The sequence below is a fragment of the Sinocyclocheilus anshuiensis genome, unplaced genomic scaffold (assembly GCF_001515605.1).
Source record: "Sinocyclocheilus anshuiensis isolate Anshui unplaced genomic scaffold, SAMN03320099.WGS_v1.1 scaffold1081, whole genome shotgun sequence".
Lineage (NCBI taxonomy): Eukaryota > Metazoa > Chordata > Actinopteri > Cypriniformes > Cyprinidae > Sinocyclocheilus > Sinocyclocheilus anshuiensis.
In genome coordinates this window covers 94346-109963 of record NW_015555831.1, presented here as the reverse complement: position 1 = coordinate 109963, position 15618 = coordinate 94346, and the positions used below count along the sequence as shown (strand labels likewise).

The 15618-nt window shown below is 34.5% G+C and overlaps 1 protein-coding gene across 1 annotated transcript in view; it reads left to right on the top strand.

Moving 5' to 3' along the window:
• Nucleotides 1-15618, top strand: part of LOC107675388 (probable E3 ubiquitin-protein ligase HECTD4) — a 110480-nt gene that overhangs the window by 35210 nt on the left and 59652 nt on the right. Inside the window, exons 25-39 of the mRNA XM_016469699.1 lie at nt 208-238; nt 442-530; nt 1493-1662; nt 1750-1885; nt 3158-3302; nt 3383-3549; nt 5671-5799; nt 7370-7554; nt 7632-7785; nt 10435-10715; nt 12101-12290; nt 12373-12454; nt 12532-12734; nt 13944-14079; nt 14188-14370. Coding sequence (XP_016325185.1) covers nt 208-238; nt 442-530; nt 1493-1662; nt 1750-1885; nt 3158-3302; nt 3383-3549; nt 5671-5799; nt 7370-7554; nt 7632-7785; nt 10435-10715; nt 12101-12290; nt 12373-12454; nt 12532-12734; nt 13944-14079; nt 14188-14370 — 2281 coding nt within the window. The remainder of the gene's footprint in view (nt 1-207; nt 239-441; nt 531-1492; nt 1663-1749; nt 1886-3157; nt 3303-3382; nt 3550-5670; nt 5800-7369; nt 7555-7631; nt 7786-10434; nt 10716-12100; nt 12291-12372; nt 12455-12531; nt 12735-13943; nt 14080-14187; nt 14371-15618) is intronic.

The window sequence follows — 15618 nt, the reverse complement described above, 5'->3', positions numbered from 1 at the left end:
ATTTATTTCTTTTCTTTTCTTTTCACATTTTTTTTATTTTTATTATATTATATTATATTTTATTTTATTTTCACACCTCCGTAAAGGCAAACCACAAATTTCAGAATTATCTTACACTGCTTTAAAATGATATATATTGTAAAAAAGCGCTATACAAATAAATGTGAATTTAAAAACATGACTTATACCATCCTAATTGTCTCTCAGAGAGGTGATGCGTCCTGATGTGATGGAGGAAGTGATTGTGTCGTGCGTCTTGAACTTTTCCACGACATTCTAATTTATTGAGACGCACCTGTAATACTTCCAAAATAAAATCTGCTCTTAGGCAACATGCAACAAAAGTTTCTAGTGCGTTCTTAACGTTACTTGCTTCCACTCTATTGTGTTTTGATTGGTTTATCAAAGATTGATTCTTTTGGTTTGTCTTGTGGCCCACAGAACAAAATGAAGGAGCTGGAGCTTCTGTGTTCACTGAAGGAGGTTCCTCTGGACGGCGCAGATCCAGAAAACGCTGTGATGGCTTTAAGGTATGATGTGAAACACATTACGGCTTCCTATAGTGAAGCTAAATTTATCACAAAGCATTTGGTTACACCTACACTACTGTTCAAAAAGTTTGGGATTAGTAAGAAATTAATGGTTTTACTCAGCAATTGATCGAATGTGAGAGTAAAGACATTTAAAATGTTACAACATATTTCTTTCTTACTATCTAACTTTCTATTTATCAGAGAATCCAGGAATAAATTACATTTTAAAATATATTCAAATAGAAAACAGTTATTTTTAGGGTTGCAAAGGGGTGGAAAATTTCCGGAAACGTTCCAAAAATCCCTGGAATATTCCCAAAAATCCTGGAAAGTTTCCAAAATTTACTGGAAATTTTCCACCTTTTTGCAACCCTAGTTATTTTAAATTTTAATAATATTTCACAATATTTCTGTATTTTTAATATATTTGGAGACCAGGGTTTTTGTAGTTCACTAAAACTGAAATTAAAACTAAAACCATAAAAACATTTTCGTTACTTGAAATAAAATGGATATTAACTGAAATAAAATATTTTAAAACGTTTTTATTTCAGCTAGTTGTCAAGGCGACATTTTTCATTTTAATTTAATTTAACAATGTTCTAAAATATCTAAAGCTAAAACTGAAATAAAAAATGTATGAAAACTGCACAGACATATAAAAACACCAAAAACGACTAAAAATGACAAAACGCACACACACAAAAAAAAAATGTAATACAACTTTTAATACATAACATTTAAAATGAAAACGAAGTTCAAAAATAAAAACTATAATACGTATCTTAATGATATAAAAAAATTTAAATAAATAAAAAATAAGTAAGAGACTTTCAAAAGCAAACAAACAAACAAAAAAAAAACTCACAGACTCCAAACTTTGGAATGGCAGTGTACTTATGAAATTACTGGTGTTTCAGATCATTGTGATTGTGTGTGTTTTGTTTTGTTTCAAACAGAGAGAAGTTCTTCCATGAGGTGAACTCCATGCAGCAGCAGAGAAGCTCCGTTCCTCTGGCTAAAACCAAAGCGCTGGTGAAGAGCCTGATCAACCGCTCTGAGCTGCTGCTGCATGTTACCATCGCGCCACAGTGCAAGAGTCTGTCTACAACACCAGCATGCACACCAGGTGACTCGCATACGCATTTACACATGCACACGCCTGCAAAAACATACAAATGTGCTCAACGGCGCTTTGAACTTCTCCTGCTTGCAGCCTGTAAGTCGGTGTCAGACACCAAATCGATGGTTCCCATCGTGAAGCAGCCTGTGTTCCTGCGCAGTATGTCCGCTCCCTCAGATCTGGAAATGATTGCCAACAGTGATGTGGAGTTCACACATGGAGCACAAAGGTACCTCAGACTCAGCAGGAAGCACCAAATCACGGTTAAAGAATGAATATATGCACACCTATAAGAACACATCACTTGAATTTTGCATTAATTCACTAAGTATCTACGGTTCTGGACAACCACAAATAGCCTACAGTTAGAATAATAAACTACATTATTACATAAACCGCTAAGAACTGTTTGTTATGATTATTATTATTATTATTAAAACGGAATTTATTTATGCATTTTTTGTATTTATGCATTTATTTATTTTTACATATTAGCATTTATTTATACATTTATCAATGCATTTATTTATTAATACATTTATGCATTTATTTATTTGTGCATTTATTTATTAATTTATGGATACATTTTTTTATTTATGCATTTATTTATACATTTATTTTTTTGTTAAAATACTTTCTCCTATGACAGCTTAATTTGCAGAGCCATTCAAAGTTCAGTTTCTCCAAAACATGGCTCTGTTTGTACAGATGAGGCAGTGATCAGTAAATCAATAATATGTTATAAACCATTTAGTGACGTTAGTGACAAAAAATTGCAGATGTCAGTTTTAATGCTATGTTTATTTTTTTTTTTTACTTGGCTTATTGCTGTAATAGATACATTCAGGTTTATGCATTTATTTATGTAATTTATTTATGCATTTGTTTCCTTATACATTTATTCATGCATATATTTTTATTTATGCATTTATTTATACATGTGTGAATTTATTCATGCGTTTAATTATGCATATATTTTTATTTATGCATGTTAAAATACTTTCTCCTTTGATGGACTGTTCAATAAATCAATCATTTTTATAAACGATTTAGTGACATTTATTGCTCAAAAATTACACGTCTTTTTTAATGTTAATGTTTTTTTTTTCTTTTTTGCTTAAATTGCATGTCAGTTTTAATGTTTTTTTTACTTATTACTAAAGTAGGTCAATTCTAGCATTCATTTATGCATTTTATGTTTGCATTTGTTTCTTTATTTATGCATTAATAATGCTTTTATTTCTGCATGCATTTTATTTATGCATTTATGTATTTATTTATTTATATAATAAATATTAGTATTTATTTATTTAATAATTAATATTGAATAATTAGTTACTAAATAAACCCTTTAGGAACATTTGCCAATTACACACATCAGTTTTAATGTTGTGTTAATGTTATGATTTTTTATTTTAATTGGCCTATTGCTTTAATAGGTAAATTCTAAAGGTTGCTACAATTTTTTACTAACTAATTGCCTGTCTGTCTGTGGGTCTAGGAGGCACCTCCATCCATCCAGTCACCGGAGCAGCTCTTTTACTCTGCTGCAGTCATTGGCCATTGAAGACAGCAAGGACAAGCCCACGTACAGCGTGCTGCTGGGACAACTGTTCGCCTTCATAGGAACCACTCCTGATCAGACCGTAAGATCAGACAGTCGCATCGCTCACTGACTAACATCCCTGTGGCCATTCAGCTCTTAAAGTGCGTCTTCTGCCTGCAGGTGTCCAGCAGCAGCTTCTTGTCCGCGGCTCAGACGCGCTGGAGGAGAGGCCGCACCCGGAGACAGGCTCTGGTTCACATGAGAGAGCTGCTCACCGCCGCTGTTCGGGTCGGAGGAGTCACACATCTGGTCGGCCCCGTCACCATGGTGCTGCAGGGCGGACCGCGGTACGTTTAACCTCAGATATTTACACATGCGCTATACTCTTTCAAAAAACCACTCTTACTGACCCACAACTGTTGAGATCAGAAATTCGTCTTTTTTTTTTTTTAAGTAATGCGTACTTTTATTCAGCAAAAGTGACAGTTAAAACATTTCTAATGTTGCAAGATTTCCATTTCAAATAAATGCTGTTCAGTAGGGCTGCGACAATAAATCGATGCATCGCAAATTGAGAAATGATTCTGCACTGATTCTGTGATTTTCCGAAGGCATCGCGATTCTCTCTTGAATCGGTTCTGAGTTTAGTTTTTAACAGCAGATGGCACTGCGTGCTTTAGAAGCAGCCGTATTCTGCTTGCTTCCAGTTCCTTACACACGCACCATTTGAACCTAAAATAATCATTCATAAAGTTCAAAAAGGTTGAAGCGAATTACAAGGATGTTCACAGTGGGCTGTGTTTACATTAATCTTGCATTATAAAAGCATAAGAGCCGATGTGCAACTACATTTAACCACTTACATTACTGAACGCACAAGCGCTCTTCTTCGTGAGCATTTGAGTGTGCGGTTAAAAACTAGCCTAGAGCGACATCTGCTGTTAAAAACTGAGCTCAGAATCGATTCGAGAGAGAATCATGATCCATTCCGAAAATCCTTTCAGAATCGATCCACGAATCGCGATGCATCGATTTATTGTCCCAGCCCTACTGTTCAGTGAACTTTCTGTTCATCAAAGAATCCCGAAAAATAAAATGCATCACGGTTTCCACAAAAATATGAAGCTGCACAACTGTTCTCAACATTGAAATTAATCAGAAGTTTTTTCTTGAGCATAGGGGTGTGCCTAAATGTATCATCTATGATAATATCATAATTGTTGTTTTAATGATATGCAAGCTGATATTATCAGTCACTGTGCAAAAAACAAACAAAAACATGTCTTGAGCGTGCAAAAGCATTCATTGCGTGATGAGGCCTATCAGAATGCACCTATCATTAAAGCTATGAATGCAAAAAAATATCCCTGAATGGGTTTTTGTTTTTTATATGTATACGATGTGATATAGTTGAGTACTATCACACAAGCAAGAGTGCTGTTTTCCCGAATATCAGCACGTTAGCTTGATCGCAAATGTGGTGTTGATTTTATACAACAGTTCAACAAACAAGAAGTTAATATTGAGTCAGTTACATTTTAGACACAAAATGGTCAGTTTTTTTCTGTTTTGGCAACAGAAATATTCCCAAACGAAGCCGGAGCAGAACATTTGTGCATCACAGAGCAACACTGCAATGTTTCGTGCCTGAATGAATCTGTTTTTGAATTAATCATTTGTATCAATGATTCAATGATTGAATCATTTGCATCAATGATTCAATGATCCATTTATAAAGACAGCCACTTGCTTCATTTCTAAATGAATCAGCTGTTTTGAACAAATCATTTGAATGAATGATTCAGTGAATCACTCATTAAGACAGGGACTTTCCGCCACCTACATGCCATTTTAATGTCATATTTATTTATCCGTGACAGGCCTAAACCAGCCAAACACAGAAACACACAGCAAAATATTGGGTTACACATTATTTTAAGGTGTTAACTATATGGTTAGGATTAGGATTAGGGTTACTTGCATGTAATTATGCATAATTAATTATTATAATAGTAAGTACTTAATAGTAATAGTACTTAAAATAAAGTGTTACCAAATATTGTTTAATTATCATTATCGGAAAAATCCCCAAAAATGTTAAGATATTACATATCTACTCGAGCAGCAAATCAGCATATTAGAATGATTTCTGAAGATCATGTGACAATGAAGACTGGAGTAATGATGCTGAAAATTCAGATGCACATCACAGAAATAAATTACATTTTACAATATATTACAATAGAAAACAGTTATTTTTAATTGTAATAATATTTCACAATTTTACTGTTTTAACTGCATTTTTAATCAAATAAATGCAGCCCTGGTGAGCAGAAGAGACTTCTTACCAACCCCAAACTTTTTATTTTTGGTTTAAAATTGGTAGATCGATCTGCAGAGTGTTGCATCTCTGCTGTGAAGCTTTAGTTGTCCATTTGACTGTGTGTGTGTGTGTGTGTGTGTGTGAGTGTGTGTATGATGGAGCAGGTCCAGGAGGCCTTTGGAGAGACCATGACGTCAGTGGTGTCTCTCTGCGCCCGTTACCCAATCGCCTGCGCCAACAGCATCGGCCTGCTGTGCACCATCCCCTACACCAGGCAAGCACTCCGATTCAGCTCTTATTGCATCAAATCAAATATGGAATTATGTAACATGACCTCGGTGACGTCAACAGAACAGGAAATTATTTCTTCTTAGAAATAATGTGCACTGATTAGTAGAACAGTAACACTTGGAAAGTGTATTTAAAAAAAAAAAGCAATTGGTGCCAATTTTGATATAATATTCAATTAAAATCCCAACATGCTTTTACAGTAAAAAGTGCTTTATTACTTAAAATACTTATTTACAGTATTTTTGTGTAATTGATGTAGTATTAAAAAAAACTATAAGGTAGCATTTAGTCAAGTCAAGTCAAGTCTGCTTTATTGTCACCCCAGCTAAGATGAGAAAAGCATCAGGGTGGGCTGTCTGCTGCTCACTGATGTGCTGGTACAGTTCATTCAGTGCCTCGCTCCTGTTGCTGTTGTTGGAGCTGGGAGGGATGTATACAGCAACAATTTAATTTGTTAAATTAACAATTTGCTAACAATTTAATTTTATATTTTGAGTTTTCATTTTAATTAGTTTTAGTAATTGTATGTGCTTTAAAAAAAACAAAATTAAAATATTTTGAATAGTCTTAGATTTAAAATTCAAGCTTACAATTACAGTTATTTTAGTATTGTTTATATACAATTATAGTTTTATTTACATTTTAAATGAGCTTTTATTTTTATATTTTCAGTTTTCTTTTTTTAGTAATTTTATGTGCTTGTCATTCATTTTTTCCCTTATTTCTATTTAGCTTATTTTATTATTTAAATTTTAGATGATGAATAATGTTGAATTTAAAATCCCAACTTGGTATTATAGTAGCAGTGTTATTTTAGTATTATTTTTTGCATGCTCTGGTAGTATTGATTAACATTTTAAATGAGCTTTTATTATAATATTTTCAGTTTTCATGTTTTATTCATTTTTTATGTTTTTTTTTTTGTTGTTTTAGGTGATTAATAATGTTGTCGTTATGGTGTTGAAAAATATTGATTTTAAAATCCCAATGTACTGTTACAGTATCAGTGTTATTAGCAGTTAGTATTATTTATTTACTATTATAGTATTTAAGATTTTAAATTAGCTTTTATATTTACATTTTAGTTTAAATTTGAGTGATTTTGTAATGTGCTTTTGCCATTTTATGCCCATTTATGTTTAGCTCATTTATTTTTATTTCAGTTTTAGATGATGAAAAATGTTGTAATTTTGATGCTGAATAACAGTAAATAGTTATTATTTTATATTTTCAGTTTAATTTTATTTTGTTTTAGTTGTTTTATGCAGTTTTGTAATTTTTTTGTGTGTTTTTCCTCAGTATTTTTATTTAGCACATTTATTTTTATTACAGTTTTAGTAATTTTAGTACATTAATCTAAAATTGATTTTATTTCAGTAAGTTTCCAAGGCAACATTTCTAATTCTCATTTAAATTTTTCAATGCATATGTAGATTTTATTTAGCCTTTACTAGTTAAAGCTAACAATAACAACACTGTTCAACAGAAAATATGTCAACACTAGCCAGAGCATAAGATTTTGATAGTATAGCGCTCTGTGTTGTTGTGGTCAGGAGTGAGGAGCAGTGTCTGGTGCGCAGCGGTTTGGTTCAGCTGATGGACAGACTGTGCAGTCTCAGCAGTCAGAGAGACAGCAGCTCCAGTGAGAAACAAACCAAAAAACAGAAAGTAGCTACGATGGCCTGGGCTGCGTTCCAGGTGCTCGCCAACCGCTGCATCGAGTGGGAAAAAGTCGAAGGTGAGCAACGTTTGCGGTTCCAGAAGTATCACAGCAATCCTGTTCAATGTTAACTGACGCTCACTGTTGTGAAATAGGCGGCTCCACAGACGCAGTGCATTCTGGGCTGGCGCGACAGGTGTCTAGCCTGCTAACCAATCACCTGGCTCGCGCGACAGACTGCTGCGGGAACCAAGCGGCGGGGAACGACGCCCTGCAGGATGTGCTCAGCTTGCTCAACGATCTTTCCAGGTACTTCCTGTTTCACCTGAACAACTTCTCTGTTAATAAAGCAGAGTGTTGTTAAATTCTCAATTCCTTTCGTTTCACACATGTTTCAAGGATGTTCATTTTCTGCATGTTTATAAAAAGAAGTACACTTTAGCATACTATTTAAAACTAGCACTTTTTATTGAAGTTATACACTTTAGAAGAATATACTTAAGTTTCTTAACTTACGTTTCTTCAAGTAAATGCTTTCAGACATTTAATTGCATCAATTAAATGCATTATGTCACATGCAATTAGCTGATCATTAGAGTGCTTTTTGAGCCACTTGAGTACATTTTATATGTAATTTCATAATTAAATTTTATTGAAATATGGCTGAATGTACTGACAAGCATGTATTTTAATGATATTTCTATTGAAACTTGGATGTCATATATTTAAATATATTTGTAATTACACATTTGTAATAATGAAGTTGCAATTTAGAATATTTAATAATATAAAAATATTTTAAAAATTTTTTTTATCAACTTCAAATTTGGAGCACAACTTATTTAAATGTGGCTGAAATTTTGGATTAAAAACTATTTTGTGAAATAATATATAAATAATTAATTTAAATAAAGTAATAAATTAGTACAGTACATTTTCTTTACAGTAAATTTAAATAAATGTATAATTTATAAATAATTTGTATAACTTTTTTATACTTGTATTTGTATTTTTTTTTTTTATTATTTCACTTCTGCAATAATCTGCTGATTGTCTTCTTTAAAAACAGACCAACCTTAGGTCTGTATTCAAAAGCGTTTAATGAATTATAACAATTTAAGTTTGGATAGTGCACTTTCATGTCTATGTTCAAAAATGGGGGGTGACAGTTACGGGGTTTTAAAACATATTTTAATATGATTAAATATTTAAATATTAACATGATTTAAAATGTACTTCAAAGTAAAACTTTTAATTTGACATTATTACAAAGGTCACTTTTTAAAAGTGTACTTAAGTGTGTTCAGAAACAGTCATGAAAGTGTCTCTTTTAGTCACTTAAGTGGCCTTTTATTTCATTAATATTATATTATTTGTAAGTACAGTTTCTAAAAATGTTCTTTTAAGATTTGAAGTAGCCTAAAAGTGCACATTCAATACAATTAAGTGCACTTCTTGTTCACAAGGGCATCCAGATTTGTCTTAAAACTCATGTTTTATACATCAGTAAATTAAGACGGTGCCTAAATGGTTAAGTAGTATTTATTGTTACTGTTTAACCACAATAAATAAATAAATAAACTGTAATTTTATTGCATAAAAATAATAAATTAATAATATTAATAAAAGTTATGTATTAAAATTATACTGATATAAGTCTCATTTCCTAAAGTTTGGTTCTTAAAGGGTTAAGTACACATGAACATGATAAGTAATCGCTGCAGTTTGAGTGCAACATGCGTGAAATTTGAGATAATCTGCCAATCAGTAAAGCAAAGCGATTCATTTTGTGAATCATTTTTGATCAATTGAGGAACCTGCTCAAAAAGAGTCATTATGAATCGCACTACACTGGAGATTCTGCATGCAGCTGATACACACAACAAACATTTATTTTAGTGTTTCAACAGTCCAGTAGTAATTAAACTCTGCATAACTTTCAACTTTTTGAATATTCTGCTTAAGTCTAGGGATGCACGATATTGGATTTTTGCCGATATCCGATATGCCGATAATTTTCAACTCATTTTGGCCGATACCGATATATAATTATTTTTTTAATTTTGGTTAGTTTTTAACAAGAACTTATTTGTTAGAATTAAATAAACAATATTATAAATAATAAAGTTCTTTTATAATGTCAGTACATTGAAGATTTGAAAATAACTATAAATAAACTGTATATTAATCACTGCATTTTTTTTTCAGAGAGATGCAGTAACCTTTACATTTTATTTTATGATTTAACATTTGTAAATGGTCTAAAGCAAAATCTTTTAGAGCTCATAATTTGTTTAAAAAATATAACATATTACACATTAATTAATAAATCATTATATATCAAGTTATTTAGTTTAAGTGTCATGTTTGTGATTTATTTATTTTTTGTTCATGTAAGCTTCTGATCTTTTAAATCAAAACATACTCATGATTTTATGGCATCAATTAATGCTTTATTTAATCAGAAACAGTCAAAATATTATTAGTGTATTTTGCTTTCATTTTATTAGAAGTAGGCCAACAGCGCCCCCTACGGAAATAAAACTCCTTACCGAACAGGCATTAGGACCCGGGGGAGGCTGCTGCTGCACGTGCTATTACTGTTTACTCTATCATACACCAAACGCATTCTGTACATGCATTCTCAGTTTAAATGCAGCGATCCAAAACAGTGAATCCACTCACCATTCAGACAAAACTTTGCTTCTAGAATGAGCCACACTGCTGATGTGATCTAATCGCTAGCACACCCTGAGCACATGTGAGTTAATGCATTCCTCTTAACGGCAAGACATATCAGCGTAATTTTTCATATCGGGCCGATGCCGATATTTACATTTAAAGCCATTATCGGCCGATTCCGATATTGGTCCGATAATATCGTGCATTCCTAGTCTTAATGGATTTACCTGATTTCCCCCGGTTTGAACCGTTGCATCTCTCTTTCTCCTCTTCCAGGAGCCACATTGGCAAAACCATCCTGAGCCAGCCTGCCTGCGTGTCTAAACTCCTGTCTCTGCTCCTGGACCAGCGGCCCTCGCCCAAACTGGTGCTGATCATCCTGCAGCTGTGCCGCGCTGCGCTGCCGCTCATGAGTGTGGAGGATTGTGGGAATGTAGCGCTGCCGTCCTGGAGCTACGCGACGAATGCGCTGGACGCAGAGCAGCAGGAGGCCAGTGATCCTGCCTTCCGCATCGCGTCGCTGCTGCTGGCCAAGCTGGCGGACTACGTGGTGCCAGGTGCGAGAGAATGCTGCTTGGGTTTAATAAAAATAATGAAGGGTCTCTCAAATGTATCATGTTTTATGTGCCTTTGTGTTCAGGCCAAAGACTGTGTAACCTTCACTCTATAACTGGCTTTGAGGTCGATACAATTTTTTAACATTAAAGTCTGTTCTGCTCACTCGTCATTTGATCAGAAACACGGTACAAACTGTAATATTGTGAAATGTTATTATAATTTAAAATAGCAGTTTTCTATGTGAATATCTGGTAAAATGTAATTTATTCCTGTGATCAAAGCTGTATTTTCAGCATCATTACTCCAGTCTTCAGTGTCACATGATCTTCAGAAATCATTCTAATATGCTGATTTGCTGCTCAAGAAACATTTCTGATTATTATCAATGTTGAAAACAATTGTGCTGCCTGATGTTTTTGTGGAAACTGTGATGCAATTAATTTTTCGCAATTATTTGATGAATAGAAAGCTCAAAGAACATTGTTTATTTCAAATGGAAATGTTATCATTTTTGATCATTTAAATACATCCTTGAAACTGAGGGACGTTATAGTTTACTAAAACTAAAAAAAAAAAAAAAATTTTCTACTTGAAATAACTTAAAAAAAAAAAAATTCTGCTAGTTGCACAGCATTTCTCATTTTTATTTAGTTTCACTTGATCTACTAAGATAATTAAAACTGTTTATTTCAGTCTTAGTTTATATACAGGTAGTTGTAATAAAAACTATATAGACATTTTTAAAAAATACAAACTAAAAAGATTATGAAAATATGCAAAAAAATTACTACGTTAACTTAACTTGCCAATTCACAGGTGCTATTTTTTACTTTATTTTACTTTCAGGCACTATTTGTGACCCTGGAGTCTTAAGTCGCTGGGGTATATTTGTAGCAATAGTCAAAAATACATTGTATGGGTCAAAATTATTGATGTTTCTTTTATGCCAAAAATCATTAGGATATTAAGTAAAGATCATGTTCCATGAAGATATTGTACATTTCCTACTGTAACTATATCAGAACTTAATTTTTGATTAGTAATATGCATTGCTAAGAACTTCATTTGGACAACTTTAAAGGCGATTTTCTCAATATTTTGATTTTTTTGCACCCTCAGATTCCAGATTTTCAAATAGTTGTATCTCGGCCAAATATTGTCCTATCATAACAAACCATACATCAATGGAAAGCTTATTTATTCCGCTTTCAGATGATGCATACATCTCAATTTCGAAAAATGGACCCTTATGACTGGTTTTGTGGTCCAGGGTCACATTTGATCATTTATTTATGCATTAATAATTTACCTGTAATAGTTCTAATATTACCTAATATGTATGCTTTATCAACATACTTATTTATTTTTTTATGTCCTCTCTTAGGTTGCCAGACGTTGCTCTCCCCCAGCGCCTCTGAGGCCGACACCAGTCTGACACGGGCCTGTCCGAAGAGCAGCGCTAAGACTGACCGAGACGCTAGCGAGGAGGGTGAAGCCGTGGATGGCAAGCTGTCCATTTTTATCCATAAAAGAGAAGACCAGTCGTCCCATGAGGTGCTTCAGCCGTTACTCAGGTAAAACACACTCACCTCATTAAACACTTCAGTTCTGACACAAAGTTATGATTGACGTCAGTGTTTGCGTGACACCTTGCAGCAGCTCAGAGGGTCGTCCTTTCCGCCTCGGCACCGGAGCGAACATGGAGAAGGTGGTGAAGATGGATCGGGACATGACGAAGGTCAGCTCTGGTTTATTGGCGATGGGTTTGGGGAGCAGAAAGCAATGCTGGAAGAGTGAAATGCCTGTGTTCTGCAGAGCGGCTGCTGTGAGGTGATCACGGAGGAGGCTTCGTCTGCTCTGCGGAAAGCCAATAAGTGGGCTCAGTCTGGGCTTATTGTTAGTGTGGGTCCTCCGATAGAGAGCACAGGCCAGGAGAATGCTGGGATATCCACCACAGGTGACAAGAAGAAAAGCGCCCAGTCTACAGTGTGCAGAGAGAGGAACGCTGAGCTGGCTCGGTAAGCATCTTCATAAGGTCTTCCAGTTTTATGTGCTGCATGCCTGCAAACTCATTGCCTTTCAGTGAAATGTGATTCATTTCAAGTGATTTGTGCAAATCAGAGGAGTTTTTATATCTGAAGGGGATTGACTGTCTTTGGAAAGGTTTTGATGGCATTTTCTTTTCATCTTACCTCCTTGTTATACCTAATAAAGCAGGGCTATTTTAGTATCATTGAGATGCTATTATAGTTTTTATTAATATTTAGAATATTTTTTAAAATACATTCCGTTTTCATATTAATTTTAGTAATTTTATGTGATTTTGTAATTTTAGTAGTTAAGTAATGTGCTTGTTAACTTTAGGGATTGGATAGGATTAGGGGTGTAGAATATTGTCATGCAGAAAATGTGCTTTATAAGTACTAATAAACAGCCAATATGTTAATAATGGGCATGCTAATAAGCAACTAGTTAATAGTGAGAACTGGTCCTTATACTGAAGTGTTACCTTTATTTTAGTTAAAGTTTATTTTACTTCAAGTAACAGTAATTGTTTTATGGTTTTAGTTTCAGTTAACTATAATAACCCTGCTATAAAGTAATGTTTATTTGTTTGTATTGTTTAAGGACAGTACTGAAATTGAAGAATTTAAGACATAAATATTAGTATTGTAACTTGCAGTGTAAAATAATTATTATAATGATCACTTATTTTAGTTAAAACAATATAATGTTAATACTAATAATAATAAGCCCTAAATACGTGTCGTCATACTGTATATATAAATAATTTGAAAACAAAAACAGTCCAAATAAAACACTTAAAAATATGTGATATTTTATCAGTTTATTTTGCATGTCAAGTAACCATTAACCAACTATGAACTTTTAAATATGTAATTAAATTATTGAAATATTCACTTAAAATTTTGAAGGGTGCTTTAAGTAAATATTTTATGTTGACAGAAACGTTTGGGAATTTCTGACATTATCATTCATTGAGGTCTGTCATTTTATAAAACGTTTTTGTCAAAACTTGTGTTATTTGAACTCTGAAGTTGTTAAAATCATAGTTTTTACAGTTTAGGATGTTACTGTAGGCATTGTGACATTTCAAACCAGTAGAAGTAGTTCTAATATCACAATTTTCCAAAATGATTTCAACGGCTGATTCCAAGAAGTTTCTAGAAGGAGAAATGACTGAAACTCTTTGATTTGACACACAGCTCGGATCCGGTGCGTCCCTTCATCAGCGGTCACGTGGCGAACAGCATGGCTGCGGAGGTCATCGCTCCGCTGCACAGTCTCCTGACCGCGCCTGAGTCCAACACGGCTCAAATATGGACCAGCACCGCAGAAAAGGTGCGCTGCGGTCTTTCGTTCCCTAACAAGGGCTCAATTACAGCTGGCCTTAAAATCAAATGAAAAATACAGTTTGTGTTGTGTTCACTCTATACTCCTCTCCGTCAGGTGTTGTCCAGGGCCTTGATGTACATCCCTCAGTTAGGCAAGCACGCTGAGAGTATTCTGGAGAGCGGCAACAGTAGCGGCAGGAAGTTAGCCAAGCTGCAGGCCATTGGCCGACAGGCCGTGGCGGCTCTCTGCGCGCTGGGAGGATTCAAGGAGACCATCAAGATCGGCTCTGAAGTCCAGGTGAGCCATTACTCTAAATTAGAGCCCGACCGATATATCGTTTTGCCGATGTTATCGGCCGATATGAGCCTGTCGCAGATATATCGGTATCGGCGAATTTGCCACCGATATGAAACATTTTTTACAGAACATAAAACGCAGATAAAATGCTTGTAAATGGTGTAATTACGTTGTTTGTCCAGCAGAGCGCGCTCCATTGTTTGCTACTGGCGACCTGGATGAAACGCTTTAAAGCTTAAAGGAACACTCCACTATTTTTGAAAATAGGCTCATTTTCCAACTCCCCTAGAGTTAAACAGTTGAGTTTTACCGTTTTCGAATCCATTCGGCTGATCTCCGGGTCTGGCGGTAGCACTTTTAGCTGTAGCTTAGCATAGATCATTGAATCTGATTTGACCGTTAGCATCTCGCTCAAAAATGACCAAAGAGTTTCTAATGCTTTAAAGCTTAAGTCTATGGAAAACCATTGAATCTTTGAACGGCCATATCTCCGTAACGGCGCGGCGGATCCGCACCAAATTCGGGGGATCCCTTCAGCTCGAGGAACCCTCTCGAACACCAAATCGAATGTACGTCTCGAGGCCCCCTTTCGAATGAGACCACCTGTAGTAAGTTTTTTCCTATTTAAAACTTGACTCTTCTGTAGTTACATCGTGTACTGACCGACGGAAAATGAAAAGTTGTGATTTTCTAGGTCGATACGGCTAGGAACTATACTCTCATTCCTTTGATCACCACATTTGCGTGATCATTGCAAAATTCTGTTTATGTATATACTGTATTCTATATATAGTACCAGTCAAACGTTTGGACACACGAATGGGAAAGTACTGTACTGTACTATAATATACACAAAGAATATCGGCCGATATGTGACCCTGGATGTATGGTTTGTTAGGATCGGACAATATTTGGTCGAGATACAACTATTTGAAAATCTGGAATCTGAGGGTGCAAAAAAATCTAAATATTGAGAAAATCATCTTTAAAGTTGTCCAAATTAAGTTCTTAGCAATGCATATTACTAATCAAAAATTAAGTTTTAATATATTTACAGTAGGAAATTTACAAAATATCTTCATGCAACATGATCTTTACTTCAGAAAAATCAATCATTTTGACCCATACAATGTATTTTTGGCTATTTCTACAAATATACCCCAGCGACTTAAGACTGCTTTTGTGCTCCAGGGGCACATATATCGATATCGGCCTTTTTTTACTCCCTAATATCGGTATCGGGCCCCA